Source organism: Vigna umbellata, chromosome 7, assembly GCF_029865625.1.
Source record: "Vigna umbellata cultivar VRB3 chromosome 7, Vumbellata_1.0, whole genome shotgun sequence".
NCBI lineage: Eukaryota > Viridiplantae > Streptophyta > Magnoliopsida > Fabales > Fabaceae > Vigna > Vigna umbellata.
Window position 1 is genome coordinate 26,141,500 of NC_142171.1, and position 19,149 is coordinate 26,160,648.

Here is a 19,149-nt window from a genome sequence, read left to right on the forward strand (position 1 = left end):
ATAGGAGAATCCGCTCAAGTGAACAGAGGCTAAATGCATAAACCTTGAGAGTAATGGTATTATGACACAATTTTACATTCATTTGATTCAGAGCACAAAAGTAAAATGATCATAAAAATGTAAATTTTTGTATTTTTTAAAAAAGAAGAGAGTGAAATGTAAGAAAATGTATGAATGTAAAAAAATTAGGGGTGTGAAATAATCATTACTCAAACCTTAATGTCACAAGCAACCACCTTCTTCTCTAACTCTCATGTTTTCTTCAATCGTATTTCCAAAACCACCGTTTCCAAACAAACTACAAAAGTGTATGTCACTCTCTACTTTTACATGACACACCACCACCATTTGTTTTTTCTCATAACATAACACTCATCACAATATCACTATTTGGCATTTTTCTATTACCCATTTTCCCTTGTTTGCATCTTTCAAGTCATATTAATCAAATCAGGTGGAAATAGACTACCTTCTTTTTTCTCTTTCTTCAAGCTTTTTCGCCATGTTTGGATTTTTTTTCTGTGTTCTTTTCCACCATATGTTTCGTTGTTCATCCCATTCTAATCCATGTGCTGCATATTTAATTATAACAATGAAAGCGAATAAAACAAAAATATTCTATCCATTCATGAAGAAATTAGTAGATGATTTTGTTTCTTTTACGTGGAATTATATAGAATAGGAATTAATTTACAGGTTTGTTTGGTCAAAAAAAGTGGCAAACAGTGGAATAAAGTATATAAGTTTAAACATTTTTTTTTATTGTTGTTAGAAGTGTGATATACTACAAATATATCAATTTAAATTCGAAAATTATGTGTCACAGACTGGCAAACCTTTATAAAGTCAGAATAAATAAAGACAGTTGTTTTCGATGCTGAGGACATTTGGATCTTCATCATTCAATTTCATGACCCACTCCTTTATTTTCTCTGAGCTACTTAAATATGTTTAATCTTGAATGATTTTTTTTTCTTTTCTTTTCATTTTGCAAAGTTTTTGTGTATTAACTTTCTGATCACCCATCACACTGAAAAATATATTTCAACCTCCAAAACTATAATTAAAGTGAGAAACAATGTTATAATTCACCAATTATAATATATGGTTTCTCACATTAAGTTAAGAGCTACTATATAATGCTCTGAACAGTTAATCACAATATTCAAATTAGACGTACTAAAATAATTTCAAATATAGAGTTTTTTTATTTTTCATTTAAGAAATTAATCCAAATATATATTCTGAACTAAAACGAAGTTAATAAATTTTGGAAAAGGACTAATTAAGACTTTGTTTGAATATATGTGAAGTGTAAAAGGGAAAGAAAAAAACAGAGAAAAAAAAATGAAGTTATTTAAATTAAAAAAAAGTTAATATATTTAAGCACAATAAAGTTTATACTACATACATATTGATTTTAAAAAAAATCATTTTTATTTTTTGTTTTAATAATATTAGATTATTGATTTATTTATTTTATTATAGATGTAAGAGCCTAAAACATAGTGTTTTAGAATTGATAATTTGTTTAAAACAGTGAGACTGAATTATTTTGATATTAAAAGTTTAAGTATAAATAAAACTGTTATAAACGAGTTTTATTATTTAAAAATATATTATCTCTCTAAAAATCTTTTTTTATTTCTTTCTTCTCTCTAAGTTTTCTTATTTTTTATTTATTTGTTTGAAGATTGGAGACTTCTATAATGATAGTTGAGGTAATCTTCACTTTTGTTTAATTAGTTTCTTAATTAAAGTAAGTTAATTTTATATCCCTTATCTTGGTTTGTATGATTTCTTTGTGCATGTGAATCATCTTAGTTCACATGTAGTATTTGAATCTTCTATAATAGTCTATATTGATCATCTTCTATAATAGTCTATATTGATCAGTGATCTTAATAATGTACTTTTTCTTACATTAGCTTACCTTTTTTTTTTCTATATTGTTTGTCTGTTGTATTCTCTTTATTTGCAATGATTACTTTAACAATGTGAAGAAAGGATAATGTAGTCACAAATACAATTCAAGATGTGGTGATGTTTCAGTATAGATCTAGGGTGATTTTTGTTTTGTATTAGTTTTTTTTTCTGAAAAACTTTATTATACTTTTCATCAAAATTATATTATATAGTATAGATTAAGGTGGTCTTGTTTTGTATAAGTTTGTTCTTTTTAAATTTTTTTTTTGATAGTTGTATATTATTAAATGATATGTAATCACATAAATACATTAATATTATTAAAAAGATAGCTACTGGTTATATATCTTAATATGAAAAGTATATATAACTTGTAATACGTAATTGAATTATGTTGAAAACATATCGTAAATCTTTCCTTTTTTATTAAAATGGTTATTATTTTTCTTGAAACTTGTATTTTTTTTGCAATGATTATGTGTGTCAAACTTTCTATTCTTTTTTCTTTCTTTCTGTGTCTGTGTATCCAAACACACTGAAAGGGTGAATTTATTGAAGCATTTTGCAATGTAGGGTGGAGAAAGCATGCATATACAAGATGAAAACTATAGAAATATATTAATTGTAAAGTAAACAAAATCATCTTATTTTCCATAATTAAAAATGAATATTCGTGAAGATGGCCAAAACCATAACTATCATACACAGCAGCACTATTTCTTTCTTTAGGAGCTTCTATGATTGACAAAATTTGAAAAGACAGGTTCAGCAGTAACGTGTTGAAGCTGAAGATTATGCATTAATTAATATTTATTGTGTGGCTCCTTATTAATAATGCAGGTCACAGCACTTGGACAAATCCTCAGTCAACGTTTTCACAAAGTTGTCAACTGTCGTGGTGAATTTAGGGTTCATCTGCAAGATAGGGCAATCATACATATACGTATCATGGTCCATGCACAACAATATATTATTATTTTAATGCTCCATGTGATAAGCGTGCAAGCTCACAAAGATACTAACTGGGTAACTATGATCTTATTCTTACAAACGACATACTATTTTATTCTATATCGTACATGTAAGTCTTGGAAATTGCAATTATTCTTAGAAAATTAATATCCTATAAAATAATTAATATAATGATCTAATTGCACTTTTCATTTATATTATAAACAAATATAAATTGTAATTATGTCTTACATTTTCTAGTCGTATTTTGTATTAATGATCTTCCAGTTTTGCAACATCAAAATTGTATTTTGTGTAAATATTTGGAGGATTATGATTATGAAATTAGTGATGAAAGACATTCAAAAGATAATAAACGAGAACTTTGATACATGCTTGATGAATTTTGAAAACTGATGAGAATGAGAATGATATAACAATCTCAAAAAATAGCAATCCCAAAAAGAATCACATGCATGTAAAGAAGATAAAACAAAAGAACTACTGATCATCGATTTTCACACCAGACAACTGAAATTGTTTGTCTTATTATCTCTGGAACGAGTGATGTTTTTTCTAAGTGAGAGAATAATTAAAAGTAATACTTGATTAAATTATTAGATTTTGACATATATACTTTATTTAATGTTTAAACAAGGAAAGTGGTATGTTCATAAGATGTGTCATTATAAGAAGAGTGTAGATATATATACCTGAGCAATGCTGGTAATGGTGATAGCAGAATTCCCAAAAGGCAAAACATTGCTGCTAACAACAGAGAGATTATGAGCTTCAAGCTTGGCCATTACGTTCTGCACAATGTTCCTTTGCATCTCACACGTTACTCTGATAAGTACATCTTTTCCTGCAACTCTTGCTTCAACCTTCGAACATTTCTTGCTAGCTTTGTCACCATCATTACAAGCATGAGAGGTCCACGAAAAGTCATATCCAACCATGTTGCTTTTGCTCACTTTCAAGCACCCTTTTGATTCTATCTTCCTTTTCTTATTCTCTTTCTCCAAATCTTTCACACGCTGCTCAAGACACTTCACGTATTCTATGGCCTTGTTCAGAACAGAAACCTTGTCCACCTACACACATCTTTACAGATTAGAACTTTCTTACATCCATTTTTTGACTTCATGCAAAGCAAAATCATCTTTGCACCCATTGAAAAATCTACATCTGTTCAGTAATAGATGTAAAAATACACAAAACCGATGAAAAAAAAAGCTGATTTGTAGTATTTGATGGCTTAAACATCAAATTATTAGAGTTGGCTTTGAGCGAAGCCGATCAAGAAAATAGTCTTCCTAATCAAATATAAGTAATAAAATACATCTTATATACAGTATTAGAAAAAGTTAATTAAATGTATTACAAGTAGGATTAGGTATATAAATAACCCTAGAAAAAAAAAAATAAAACATAACAAAGTCAATTACAAATACATAGTTGTTATAATAAAATTTAGTATAATTCTAGAAAATCTATCCTGATAAAATTCTAATGCCAAATTCCATCTTCAGATGTTAATAAAATAGTACAAGAAATAGTGTGTAAGGAAAAACCATATGTGATCTAACCTTTTTCAAGCCAGGAATAAGAGCAGAAAGGGCAATGAACATTTTGGTGAGATTCTCTCTCCTTTTTCTCTCAGCCATTATGTGATCAAGTGTCTGAGAAGAGTTTCTTTCCCTCTTGAGGGGTTTTCTGGTTTTTTCTTGGGTCTGATTTGAGTGTTCACCAAGATGTTGGCACGTTTTCTTATCAAAAATTGGCACTGAAGTGAAATTCTCAAACGACAGAACACAAGACTTTGGTCGTGGAGAATCATGTTGTTGTGTGAGACTGGTCATGTCAAAGCCAGTGTTCTTTTCCAAAGATGGAAAATTGCTTAGAAGGGTAGTGCTGCTTTCTTTCAATGACTCTTCTGCAGGCACCACTGAACTGTCCCTCTTAAATTCTTCTCCAGCAGAGTGCAGGTCAAAATCACTTATAGTATGCCAATCATTTTCCTCCTGTAAACACAACAAAAGAGAACAATTTTTAGGAACAAGGTTGTGTATAAAGTTAGATACCATATTTCATATGTTACTTACCAAAATCGAAACCCATTTTTGCCATGAGTCATCATCCATTTGGTCCATCGAACTACAAAATGGCTGTAGTGCAGTTTATATATGCTTATGCTCTTGAGGGGAGATGCCGAAACTGAGCGACGTGGGACTCCTTCCCGTGCCATTATTGGTTATTGATTGATAGTGTGTGATTAGAGTATTGGTAATTTGAGAAAGACTATACATGTGGCTGAGGCTAAAGCCACGACCCTCTCACTTTTCTCCAACACGTGTTTTACAATTTGATTTTGTAATTATGCTGTAAATCAACATAATAGCAGTAACAGAAAAAGATTTCAAAGTTTAAATGATCAGAGCAATTTGTATTAAAAAAGTTGTTTCAGGAGGATTTAGAACCTTAATCCAAAACATTCAAAGTTGTCAGTTCCGATGTCCAGTTGTACTGTCTACTCTCTTCTCCTTGTCCAAGCTGCGGGAGAGGGTGCCTACAAAAGACACTCCGACGCTCAAATCAGTGACTTTGCGTAATAATCTTGTAATCAAAATTTAGTTGTTAGAATTCAAAGTTCAGTTCAAGTTCAGTCCAAGTTACCTATCCTCACGAATATTTATAAATTATAATGAGCTTACCGTTAGGTCTGACTCATTATAATCACCAATGAATGACAATATTAATTGTCAATAAATGACAATTATTTTCATTAACTCCCCGATCGTTATTACTATTGATTACCTTAACGGCTGTTTTTACCGATCGGTTCATTGGCATGAGAGGTATCATCGGTCGGCCGACTCTTCTACACCTTTACCGCTCGATCGGCTACGAGCCCATTTTACCGAACGGTTAACTGTTTGTCCGCTCGGTTCATTTGCCTAGGCGGTATCATCGGTCGGCTACGAGCTCAATAACTTAGAGACTCCTCTACACCTTTACCGTTCAGTTGGTTATGAGCCTTAACAAAAGGTAAATTATATTTGTTATTTGCTTTTCTCTATTTCAGGCAATCAAATTGTCAAAGGACAAATTATTCATCCACTTTTACATCTCACTGTGTAATGAAAGAAAAAGCTTGTAAAAAAATAATAACATTGAATTTTAAAATTCTAAGCCACTTTTATAGCATAAATCTAGACTCTAGGTAATTCATGTATTATAATAACCAAGATTTCAGATATGTATTCTTAATTCATTTTAAAAATATATTGTTATAAAAATACATTTTTGAAATTTAATAGAACAAGTCATAAATTAAAAAAAAGTGAACATAAAAAAATATATGAAACCTTTTTACTTGTTTCGTAAGCTTGTTGCTATGATAAGATGTATGTTCAATTGAAAGTCTCTTTTTAAGTGAAATTAATTAATTTTCTTCATCATAAAATATTAGTTTTTCTTAATTTGAGCTTCATGTTCAAGTTTTCACAAAAGACTTTTAGCTGTAACAATGGATCATGTTAAAATGTTTTTGATAGACTCAATAGAAAATGAGATTATGTAACATGATGTTTTGCCTTAAATCGATGCTAGAAGAGTTCTCTTCTGGAGGTATTACTCTCCATGATGGTCAAGGAAGAAAAATTGTTGCTTAATAGACCTTATGATGACTTGAGAAGCAACTCTAAAAGGAAGAAATTTGAATATGAATACAAAAAAGTTATCATAATTAAGGAAAAGTAAACAATTCATGTAATAGAAATTAGTTAGAAAGAGGATTTGGTATTACCCTCAACCATAAGGTTCAATGATTGGTCATGGGAAGAAGGGCCTACTCCATCAGCAACTAAAGTAGGATCATCAAATGGGTTGTGTATATCTAGAGATAGAATTGACGATGAGGTGGGTATAAAAGGAGTGTGATAAGGAGATGGTGTGAGATCCATAGGAAGGTCTGATGTGGGCCCTAAAGTAGAGCGTGCTACATATGTGATGACCCAACGCTAGGTAGAGTTGGGGCATCTGGGGCTAATAGTGATTAAGGAACCCTAAAATGTAGTAAGGTTGCCTCCTTGGCTTTGCCTTCGCCTTTCCTTTATCAGCACAACATGGTTGTTCTCCTGACAATACTGCAATGAAAATATATAAAATAAAGCACAACATGGTAAAGGATTAAGTAACACATATATTTTGAAATCAAGTAAAGCAAACATGTATTGCAAATAAAATTGAATTTAAAGCTCATCCATATAACTTTTTACTTGTTATGGAATACATGTTTGTATTTCAATTTAGAGTTTCGACAAAACAAAAGTCATTTTCGAATTATACTATTGTCCTCGTCCTTGTCATCATTATTGTCATCATTATTGGAATCGTTATTGTCATAATCATAATCCTCATCATCATTGTCTTCCTCATCGTCCTTCTCTTCCTTTTCTTCATCATCGTATTCTTCTTCTTCATCTTCTTCTTGTTGTATTTCTCCTTCTAATTCTTCAAGATCACCATCAATATCTTACAATGCAAGTACACTTTCAACTTCAATAATTTCATCGTCATGTGCTATTTCATCAACTTGGTAGGGGATATCCTCTTCGACGTCATTATATGTAGCTTGTACGGCCTTTTAGTGTTAATGCTTTGAGAAATCATTCTAAGAATGTCTTCTTATTTCTCAACGTCTTTCTGTCCTTCGTGTAGAGCTTCTGAATAAAGCTTATTGTTTACATTCCTTGCACAGAAAATGAGAGCAAAGCATACAAGCAAGGAGAATCTTTTTCGTACAACATTAAATATTTTAAACATTGATGATCATCAAGCACATTGCGTTTCTAACACATTTTTTAACATGCCAACACCTTTTGATAAAAGCATTGTTTAAAGGCAAAGCGTTTGATATGTTACATTTAGATTATATGATCTTTTAAGCTGTTGTTTTGTAATACCGTTTAAGCTCAAGTACATATTTTAGACATGCTTAGCAAAGCTTCTTTTCAGACGCTATATTTTTTGTTAAAGCACTGTAGTGATCACATAACCTATAAGCATGCACTAATTACATATAAACATTGATCTTCCTTAACTTCAATGATTTGAGTGTCACGATATTATTGACATCTGTAACTAGAAAAATACTGCAAGAAAGAAAAATAATATAAAATTAATCAGTTAAATTTTTACTACAAATTAATTATGACAATGAAAATAACTTATATAAATTGAAATTGTCTCTCATTCACAATATGTTTCCTTCACATATCGACACACGTAATATCCACAGTCAATTGTCGCCAAAAGTAAAAAAACATTAGAACATAACAACAATATTCAAATAAGGAAAAAATGTCACTATGCTTCAGCCGATACTTAGACAACACTTAATGGTTCCAAATATATATTTTTATGTCATATATGCACTGTCAGAAAATTTCTTGGCAACAACAATTGATAAGTCTGCCTGTCTAGGAAGAGAAGAGATAATGCATCAAAGATGTAAGGAGAGATGAAGAATCTACACCATTAGTATGTAAAGTCTACACCATTTTCTGAGTAGTCTAAAGGATAATATGCACTTAAAACTATCTCATCCAAATTATGCAAATAAAATAAGAGAAAGTGAAAACGAGGAGAAAAATAAGAAAACTAGTTTTCTCGAAAAAAAAAGATGTGTCAAGCATTAATTTCACATGCAACCATGGTTTGGTTAGTTCATCTATTATTGAAATAGGTAGTGGAGACCATCACTTTTAATTTCTCTTACACTCATTTTGCATCATAATATAACATTAAAAATTAAACAGTGAGTAAACAACAGAATGGGGTACAACTTAAATTTCTCTTACACTCATTTTGTTTTTTTATACAATTTAAAAATTTTCTAGCTTTCTATGTTATATACTTCGTATTTAATCAAAAGATTCATGATATTCAGTTCTATCATTACCCCAAATTTATATACTACGTGTATGCTTCTCACTGCCCCAGTTAGTTGATACTAATCACATTTTTTATTTGCTGAAATTGAAAATCTTATTAACACAAATTCTTATAAAGGTATTGTCCACAGCTGATTATCCATATACAAAAGATATTGTCCACCAGATACTTTAAAATAATTACACAACCATCATTCACCCAATCCATAATGACGTGTATTTAATGAAAATTTTATTACAAGAAAATGAGGGAATGTGAGAATCCAACGTTTCAAGGGTGAAATCCTCCAATTATTATAAATATCAACACTAAATCTATTTGTTATGAACGAAGCTTCACAAATGACTCAGGCTGAAAAATAATACCCAGTATTGATTTACCCACTCTAAAGGACATGTATATGGTTATAATTTAGGATCAAGTTAACAATTTTTTTTATAACTTTTTGATAATAGACTATGTGTCACTATTTTATTGGTCCGTATATTTGAAACGGACCAATCACAAACTACCACATAGCCTGTTGTAAAAAAGTTGTCAAAAAAAGTTGTTAAAAAACATTTTTCTACAATTTAGGTACATCCTACCTTTGAAAAATATCCCACAAAGCACCTTTTGAACCATCCCCTACAAACTACAAATCACTTTCTGGACTCGTTTTTACTTCCTCAACATTAGTTTCTCCATCGCGATCTTTCTCAAAGTGCTTTAGTTTCAACATGTCAATGGCACTAAGATGCCCGGGTTACAATTTGAGTTCAGCAATGTGAGTCAACACATTTACCTAGAACAATCAAGTTATTTAAAGGGAACAAAATACTTTAATCTCACCATTAATAGCAAATTATATAATGCAAATATATGGAAATTGTACTAAACTCTGACTAGAGCATAAGATGAAAGGCAAACTTAAAGCTTATCAATTATTATAAAACAGATAATTCTTTCTCGTTTGCAAGTCCGAATTCATTGCAAAGAGATGTGTGGCTTCTGTTGGGAAAAATTTGACCCACACAAATAATAATACTCTTCAATTCACTGGGGTTAAAACCTTGGCAACCTTTAAATAGGTGCAAATAGAACCTTGGGTCAACTACAAATAATAAAAACTGACAATAGAGTATCAACTAACTTAAAATAAAATATACTTAATATATCTCTATCTTATATCAATAAAATAAAATAATACTCTTCTAAATAAAAGGAAAATCAAAACTACCTATATCTATTTTATCTTTATCAAAATCAAACCAAATATTACTAAACCCAAAACTAATAAAATAAAATTTTAATGAATCCCTAAAATTTAAGTTTTGTTCCAACAACTTCATGACATAAAAAAATTGTGAGTATCGTATTGTGTAGGAACAAACATGCAAGAAGAAATCTTGTCTCTACTACATCAAATTCATTTGTTTGGTGAGAAACATTAACTCACACAATAGTAACCAAAATCAACACTTGTAATGAAAAAATACCCTGTATCTTAGCTTTTGTCTCATTCTTAATCATTTGCTCTTTGTCCAAAAATCTTAAATACGAAAGAAGTACTTGCAGCAAACACATAGAGAGCTTGTATTTCCTTGTCACCTTTGCTCGCCATAAAGTAGAGGGTATCAAAATTTTCAATGTATTGGCAAAATATAAATAACAAAGATTGAGAATCACCAACTATAGCATAAAGATTGAATAAAAACGAGTTTGAACCCTAACTTATCTTGCCTTGACTATCTGCATTCTATGACCTCCCTTAAGTATTTGCAACCCGAAACACAAAAAACCTACTTAACTCTTATGCACAAAAATAGTTCAACATAAAAATTACAAGAAATACACCCTCCACTTTACTCATTACACCAGTTATCACAATTATCTTCCTAATTCATGATGAACACAAAATTCTATATTTACCTTTAAAATCGTAATTTTTTCCATTTTCCTTTTGGAACTTCCTTTTTTACTTTGGAATAAAACTTTTCATAATCTGCCAAACAAATTAAGAACTGATTTCAATTCTTTAAACTCATTGAAGAATCTTCAATCACAAGCTAAGCACACTTCATGCCAAGTAAGATTCACTCTTTTTCTTCGGGGCTTCGCTAGAAAACAATCGACAAACCCTAGGGTTCACAACAACGAATTTAAAATCAGGCAAATAGGAAAAGATTCGGTACCTCAACAACCTAATACTAGTTTATGGTCATATCTCAACAACCTAATGTTCAAAAATACACCAGGGCCAACATCCAAAGTATTCATATATCAGAGACTAAGTTGTTGGTGGAATGCAAAGGAAGAAGACTCACCAGAGAAGTGTCATTCTCCTTCAAGGTTTGCTCCAACAACGACGCGAGTGAGAATGAGATCCTAAACCAGTGCACGAATGGGGATCCTACACATAGTACACGATAGGAGCTCTAAAACAAATGTTTCAGGCAATGGCACGATCAACACCTTACCCGATGAAAAACACATTTTCATGAAAAAGGGCAAAGGAAAAACAGAGAAAGAAGGAGGAAACAAAGGAACATGATACCCAAACCCAATAAACGAACGAAACGCTACAACTTGATACAATGCCACATGCACTGGTGAAGAAAACGAATTCGAAGGAACAAAGACAAAGACAAAGTCGACTAGCAAAGGAGAACGAGAAGCAAAAACTGTTATAAAAAGACTTTTCTAAGACCCATAGAGAGTGCTTATCTTAAAAAGCACTATCTATTGTGTTTTAATAGATAGAATAGATAACGCTTTTAAAAAAAAGTGTTATCTATTTTGTTTCAATTGATAATGTTAATACAATTTTGAATTAAAAATAATATTAAATACTTATAGATAGTGCTTTTTTGGAAAAGTGTTATCTATTGTCATAACTATAGATAACGCTTATTTAAATAAGCGCTATCTATTATTTTGTACATGCATAGATAACATTTATTTAGAAAAGTGTTATCTATTTAGTGTTATTTATAGACAATTCTGTAGTAGTGCATTCACTTGCTGTCTGGGTTAGTTTTAATGCTGTAGAGAGACTCCTTGTTCACTCACCATAATGGACTCTTTTTATGTTAAACTAGACAATTCTAGTGCTATAGAAACAACCCCTAGAATAAACTCACTGAATCCAAACCATCCACGATGAAACTGAACATTTTTCATGTCGTAAAAACTGCTTCTAGATTACTAATAGTTAGGAACATTTTGGACTATTGTTGGAAGCTAAACTAGGATACTTAGTTCTGCAAAAATGAACTTTGAACATGACCACATATTGAAGCTAACTTGGACAACTAATAACACAAAACAACCACTGAAACCTTGCTAACTAGACCACTAATAGTTTCTAAAATGAGTACTATAATGTTGTAGACCAACCCCTATATATCTTTACCTTAAATTGAACTAATTTTGTTTTGCTACAGAGCTCCCCTTACTAGCTATTGTGATATAACCTTAAACCCCCACCTAATTCACAATTCACCCTAAAAAACAATGCACCTAACTTTTTCCCACTCATAGTTCTTCCTTTAAGTAACACTAGACCAGGTCCTAAATGAACCCAGAGATTCTGCACTAAAACCCTTCCCATTACATGACTGCAACTACCCACCAACTAGTAATAAGACATACTTAGCTCACCTCTGTTGCACAAGGTAAGTGTAGTTATTGCCCTACATCCAAAATTCACCACAATACCACTCATTCCAATAGTTAAAAATGCCTCTTCATGCTCTAAACTTAGGCATTAAGGTTAACACACATAAACATAATTATTCTCATTAACAAGCGTACTGAAAATACTCCAACTATAATAAAATTCAAGACAACTACACTTTAGCCCAAAAACACTTTCCATTAGTTGGAAATCACCAAATAACAAACCAAAAATTTGATTATAATGAAAATTTAATTTACCCCTACAAGACAACAAACAATAGTGCAATTAACAACAATAGCACCCTCCCAAAACCTAACACACTACACACCACAACATGCACTAATTTTGCACCAAAACATTTCCTAGATCCAAAACATAATGCATAGAAAATAGTTGTCAATTTATTAGACTATGGAGTTTGTACAACCTTGGTTGTATATCCCCTATCCATATAGTTTTAAGAATAAGCAGTTCTGCGAATGAAATTCATATCTCAAGCTCTCAGTCAAAGCAGGTAAACAACACACATATGAATCAATTTCAAAGGGTTCCTCATAAGCCATATTACACATTTTATCAACAATTTTTTAGCACTAATAGGCTATTAATGCATAAAGTCTACACATAAATTGGTTTCCAAGAGAAACTAACATAATCAGTATTGGAACAATAACATGCTACTGGTTTGGTCAAAACAATTGCTCAATCAAAACAAATATATTACACGATAGAGAAAGGGAACAATGGGCAAACCTGCTCTCTCAATGGTGCCTGCTTGAAGCTTCGATACACCACAACAATGGCCTGCAAAAATGCAATCGACAAAAATAAGGCCAAGACATAGACCATTTGCGAAATGGTAGAACGAGAGACTTACCGAATGCAGATACATTAACGGGGAACCACGACAACTGGTGAAAAGAATTGAGGTTTCTCACAGGACGAGTAACCGAAGGTAGCTGTGCAAGGGAGGCTCTATGCGAATAAAGGAACAACCCTCTGCCTCTACGAATGAGAGAGTGACCCTCTGCCTCTACAAATGAGGGAGTGACCCTCTGCCTTTGCAAATAAGGGAGCGATGCGCGAACGTAGCTGTGCGATGGAATATTTGAGAATGGGTCTAAGTGAATGAGGGAGACAACATTTGCAAATGAAGGAACAAAGGCTCTAGCACTACGAATGAGCGAATGCCAATTTGGAGAATGAAAGAACACTTTGGAGAACGAGGTTTCCATAAGAGAATAGAAAAGACAAATATACGAAAAAAAGAAAAAACTGATTTTCCAAATCCTTAATCAATTTCACTTAGGTATTTATCGGTGATTTATGATAAATATTTACACATACATGCATTACTAATAAATTTATTAGTTGATAGTTGAACAACCATAACTTGTCAATAAATCTATCAATAAATATATATTACCCACATATATAAATTTATATGTAATTATCCGTTGATAATTTAATTAATTATTATAGTGAATATAATATATTCCACCAACAAAAGCTACTTTTCAATGCTTATGTGATTGGAGACAAAGGCTGCTTTTCAATGCTTATGATTGGAAACTTTCAAGAGCTAAATTAGAATATGAGAAGCCACTGAAAGTTTTGGTGGATAACAAATCTACCATTTAGTCTCTCCAAAAATCTCGTTTTCCATGGCAGAAACAAAAACAATGAAAAAAAAATATATTTGGAATGACCAAGTAAGTCAAGGAAGAATAGAACTTATACATAGGAGAAGATCGTACGTATTATTGATGCTTTTACCAAGCCTCTAAATTATTTGAGATTTGAAAATTGGATAGAGCTTATGAAATTAAAATGTTTCTATTCTATGATTAGACAGTTTCTTTTATTGCAGTTATTTTTATTTTTACAGTTCTGTACGTTTTGTATGTTCTGAATGTTCTGTATGAGAAAATTAGTTTTTGTCTCATGTTTTTCCTCCATTCCTTTCTACATACCTGTCCTCTTGTATATGTTGTGTTTGGGAGATTGTGAGAGAAAGCAGTACTTTGTTTGTGTGTGATGTGGTGTCTCTGGTCCAACACAACCTATTTTTTTAATTTATTCTTATTTATCTATAAATAATATCAAAACGTAACATTTCTATTTCTAATTTTAGAAAATGATATAAATATCAAAACTAATATTCAGTTTTACTTAAAATTGATACTTATCACCGTACATAATGCAGGTACTATAATACCAAGGTAATTAAAATCGGGTATAATATTTTTTTTTATAATTTTATAATTCCTTAATTAGTGTCTTGTATTTGGTTAACATTGTCTTAAAAAAATTATGAACTTTTCTTTGATAAATAATTTTACACAATAGCAATTGTTATTTCTTAATATTAAATTTAGAAAAGTATAATAGGTGTGAACAATTATTTATATATATATTTATCTATCACCATTATTACCCCTCTTTATTGACTTTTGTTTATGAGATGTTAAGAAGTTTTCATTTTTACACACTATAAAGGTTAGATTGTTCTTAAATTCAATCAAAGGCTCTTGTCCACTTTTATGTTCCATATGTTTTTTTATGTTCACTTTTTTTTAAAAAAAAATTATGACTTGTATTAAATTTTAAAAATGTATTTTTATAACAATATATTTTTAAAATGACTTAAGAATACACTTATGAACTTTTGTTTATTATAATACATGAATTACCTAGAGTCTAGATTTATGTTATAAAAGTGGCTTAGAATTTTAAAATTCAATGTTATTATTTTTTTACAAGCTTTTTCTTTCATTACACAGTGAGATGTAAAAGTGGATGAACAATTTGTCCTTTTGACAATTTGATTGCCTGAAATAGAGAAAAGCAAATAACAAATATAATTTACCTTTTTTAATACAAATTGCTCTGATCATTTAAACTTTGGAATCTTTTTCTATTACTGCTATTATGTTGATTTACAGCAAAATTACAAAATCAAATTGTAAAACACGTGTTGAAGAAAAGTGAGAGGGTCGTGGCTTTAGCCTTAGCCACATATATAGTCTTTCTCAAATTACCAATACTCTAATCACACACTATCAATCAATAACCAATAATGGCACGGGAAGGAGTCCCACGTCGCTCAGTTTCGGCATCTCCCCTCAAGAGCATAAGCATATATAAACTGCACTACAGCCATTTTGTAGTTCGATGGACCAAATGGATGATGACTCATGGCAAAAATGGGTTTCGATTTTGGTAAGTAACATATGAAATATGGTATCTAACTTTATACACAACCTTGTTCCTAAAAATTGTTCTCTTTTGTTGTGTTTACAGGAGGAAAATGATTGGCATACTTTACGTGATTTTGACCTGAACTCTGCTGGAGAAGAATTTAAGGGGGACAGTTCAGTGGTGCCTGCAGAACACTCATTGAAAGAAAGCAGCACTACCCTTCTAAGCAATTTTCCATCTTTGGAAGAGAACACTGGCTTTGACATGACAAGTGTCACACAACAACATGCTTCTCCACGACCAAAGTCTTGTGTTCTGTCGTTTGAGAATTTCACTTCAGTGCCAATTTTTGATAAGAAAACATGCCAACATCTTGGTGAACACTCAAATCAGACTCAAGAAAAAACCAGAAAACCCCTCAAGAGGGAAAGAAACTCTTCTCAGACACTTGATCACATAATGGCCGAGAGGAAAAGGAGAGAGAATCTCACCAAAATGTTCATTGCCCTTTCTGCTCTTATTCCTGGCTTGAAAAAGGTCAGATCACATATGGTTTTTCCTTACACACTATTTCTTGTACTATTTTATTAGCATCTGAAGATCGAATTTGGCATTAGAATTTTATCAGGATAGATTTTCTAGAATTATACTAAATTTGATTATAACAACTATGTATTTATAATTGACTTTGTTATGTTTTATTTTTTTAACTCTTTTTTTTCTAGGGTTATTTATATACCTAATCCTACTTGTAATACATTTAATTAACTTTTTCTAATACTGTATATAAGATGTATTTTATTACTCGTATTTGATTAGGAAGACTATTTTCTTGATCAGCTTCACTCAAAGCCAACTCTAATAATTTGATGTTTAAGCCATCAAATACTACAAATCAGCTTTTTTTTCATCGGTTTTGTGTATTTTTACATCTATTACTGAACAGATGTAGATTGTTCAATGGGTGCAAAGATGATTTTGCTTTGCATGAAGTCGAAAAATGGATGTAAGAAAGTTCTAATCTGTAAAGATGTGTGTAGGTGGACAAGGTTTCTGTTCTGAACAAGGCCATAGAATACGTGAAGTGTCTTGAACAGCGTGTGAAAGATTTGGAGAAAGAGAATAAGAAAAGGAAGATAGAATCAGAAGGGTGCTTGAAAGTGAGCAAAAGCAACATGGTTGGATACGACTTTTCGTGGATCTCTCATGCTTGTAATGATGGTGACAAAGCTAGCAAGAAATGTTCGAAGGTTGAAGCAAGAGTTGCAGGAAAAGATGTACTTATCAGAGTAACGTGTGAGATGCAAAGGAACATTGTGCAGAACGTAATGGCCAAGCTTGAAGCTCATAATCTCTCTGTTGTTAGCAGCAATGTTTTGCCTTTTGGGAATTCTGCTATCACCATTACCAGCATTGCTGAGGTATATATCTACACTCTTCTTATAATGACACATCTTATGAACATACCACTTTCCTTGTTTAAACATTAAAGAAAGTATATATGTCAAAATCTAATAATTTAATCAAGTATTACTTTTAATTATTCTCTCACTTAGAAAAAACATCACTCGTTCCAGAGATAATAAGACAAACAATTTCAGTTGTCTGGTGTGAAAATCGATGATCAGTAGTTCTTTTGTTTTATCTTCTTTACATGCATGTGATTCTTTTTGGGATTGCTATTTTTTGAGATTGTTATGTTGGGAATCCAAGTGTGAGTTTAAGTCCCACATTGGAGAGAAATGAGAAAGTAGAGTGGTTTATAAGTGGGAAGACACATTAACTCATTGCCTTAAGGTTTTGGGTGAAGAGTGGTGTCAACTACTTATAAGGTTGGACTCACATCTCATTACTCATTGACTTCCCGGTCAAAAACCTCCCCAGTGGTATCTCATTACTCATTGACTTCCCTGTCAAAAACCTCCCCCTTGATACTCCTAACATGTTATATCATTCTCATTCTCATCAGTTTTCAAAATTCATCAAGCATGTATCAAAGTTCTCGTTTCTTATCTTTTGAATGTCTTTCATCACTAATTTCATAATCATAATCCTCCAAATATTTACACAAAATACAATTTTGATGTTGCAAAACTGGAAGATCATTAATACAAAATACGACTAGAAAATGTAAGACATAATTACAATTTATATTTGTTTATAATATAAATGAAAAGTGCAATTAGATCATTATATTAATTATTTTATAAGATATTAATTTTCTAAGAATAATTACAATGTGTCTTCTTTCCAATACTTACATTTACGATACAGAATAAAATAGTATCTTGATTGTAAGAACAAGAATATTTACAGAGTTAGAATCCTTGTGAGCCTTACATGCTTATCACATGGAACATTAAAATAATAATATATTGTTGTGCATGGACCATGATACGTATATATGTATGATTGCCTTATCTTGCAGATGAACCCTAAATTCACCACGACAGTTGACAACTTTGTGAAAACATTGACTGAGGATTTGTCCAAGTGCTGTAACCTGTAATATTAATAAAGAGCCACACAAGAAATATTAATTAATGCATTATCTGCTGCTTCAGCACGTTTCTGTTGAATGTATCTTTTCCATTTTTGTCAATCATTGAAGCTCCTAAAGAAAGAAATAATGCTGCTGTGCATGATAGTTATGGTTTTTGCAATCTTCACGAACATTTATTTTTAATTATGGAAAATAAGATGATTTTGTTTACTTTACAATTAATATATTTGTATAGTTTTCATCTTGAATATGCATGCTTTCTCCACCCTACATTGCAATTTTAAATGCTTCAATAAATTCACCCTGTCAGTGTGTTTGGATACACAGACACAGAAAGAAAGAAAAAAAAGAAGAGAAAGTTTAAAATTGAAACACATAATCATTGGAAAAAAAAATACTAATTTCAAGAAAAATAAAAACCTTTTTAATAAAACAAAAACAAAGATTTACTATATGTTTTCAACACAATTCCATTACATATTAAGACATAACCAATTATGTTGTTATCTTTTTAATAATATTTATCTATTTAAATTTTGCTATAATATCTCATTTAATAATATAGAGCATTGCATAATAATAAATTTAAGAATAAATAATCAAAGATTTATATATTACTAATACCGTTATATAAAGTAACTATAATATCAATATATATCGATTCTTTACAATTAAGAGATAATATTACGTTTATCCAAAGTATAATAAAGTTTCTTAAAAAGAAGAAGCTTATATCAAACGAGACCACCTTATATTTATACAATAACAACACTGTCATTTTGAACTGATTTGTCACTACATTATGCTCACAACTATTAAGGTGATCATTAGTTAACAATTGTTATTAGAGCGACGAAATAACTCTTCAATACTGAATCCATATATCAATACATACATTAATGAAACGCCACCATAGAATCTTCCTACGAGATCCATAGAATTATGCCAA

The 19,149-nt window shown here is 31.0% G+C and overlaps 2 protein-coding genes across 2 annotated transcripts; one reads left to right on the forward strand and one right to left on the reverse strand.

The window, feature by feature from the left end:
* Window positions 1-2,548: 2,548 nt before the first annotated feature.
* LOC124834678 (transcription factor bHLH18-like) lies at window positions 2,549-5,110 on the reverse strand. Its single transcript, XM_088095430.1, has 4 exons — window positions 4,983-5,110; window positions 4,467-4,901; window positions 3,591-3,971; window positions 2,549-2,841 (listed from the first exon to the last, which is right to left on the reverse strand). Exons 1-4 carry the CDS (start codon window positions 5,028-5,030, stop codon window positions 2,755-2,757), a joined length of 951 nt encoding a protein of 316 aa, XP_087951556.1. The 5' UTR covers window positions 5,031-5,110; the 3' UTR covers window positions 2,549-2,754.
* A 10,475-nt stretch (window positions 5,111-15,585) lies between these two features.
* On the forward strand, window positions 15,586-18,418 carry LOC124834677 (transcription factor bHLH18-like). Its single transcript, XM_047309429.2, has 4 exons — window positions 15,586-15,718; window positions 15,800-16,234; window positions 16,738-17,118; window positions 18,126-18,418. Exons 1-4 carry the CDS (start codon window positions 15,671-15,673, stop codon window positions 18,204-18,206), a joined length of 945 nt encoding a protein of 314 aa, XP_047165385.2. The 5' UTR covers window positions 15,586-15,670; the 3' UTR covers window positions 18,207-18,418.
* Window positions 18,419-19,149: the final 731 nt, after the last annotated feature.

What these genes read in the sequence shown, in the direction of transcription:
- LOC124834678 (XM_088095430.1), bottom strand. Translation starts at nt 5,030, where the DNA reads ATGGACCAAATGGATGATGACTCATGGCAAAAATGGGTTTCGATTTTG. An exon ending in AAAAATGGGTTTCGATTTTG is followed by an intron (nt 4,902 to 4,982) that starts GTAAGTAACATA and finishes TTGTGTTTACAG; the next exon opens with GAGGAAAATGATTGGCATAC. An exon ending in CCATTACCAGCATTGCTCAG is followed by an intron (nt 2,842 to 3,590) that starts GTATATATATCT and finishes CCTATCTTGCAG; the next exon opens with ATGAACCCTAAATTCACCAC.
- LOC124834677 (XM_047309429.2), top strand. Translation starts at nt 15,671, where the DNA reads ATGGACCAAATGGATGATGACTCATGGCAAAAATGGGTTTCGATTTTG. An exon ending in AAAAATGGGTTTCGATTTTG is followed by an intron (nt 15,719 to 15,799) that starts GTAAGTAACATA and finishes TTGTGTTTACAG; the next exon opens with GAGGAAAATGATTGGCATAC. An exon ending in TTATTCCTGGCTTGAAAAAG is followed by an intron (nt 16,235 to 16,737) that starts GTCAGATCACAT and finishes AGATGTGTGTAG; the next exon opens with GTGGACAAGGTTTCTGTTCT.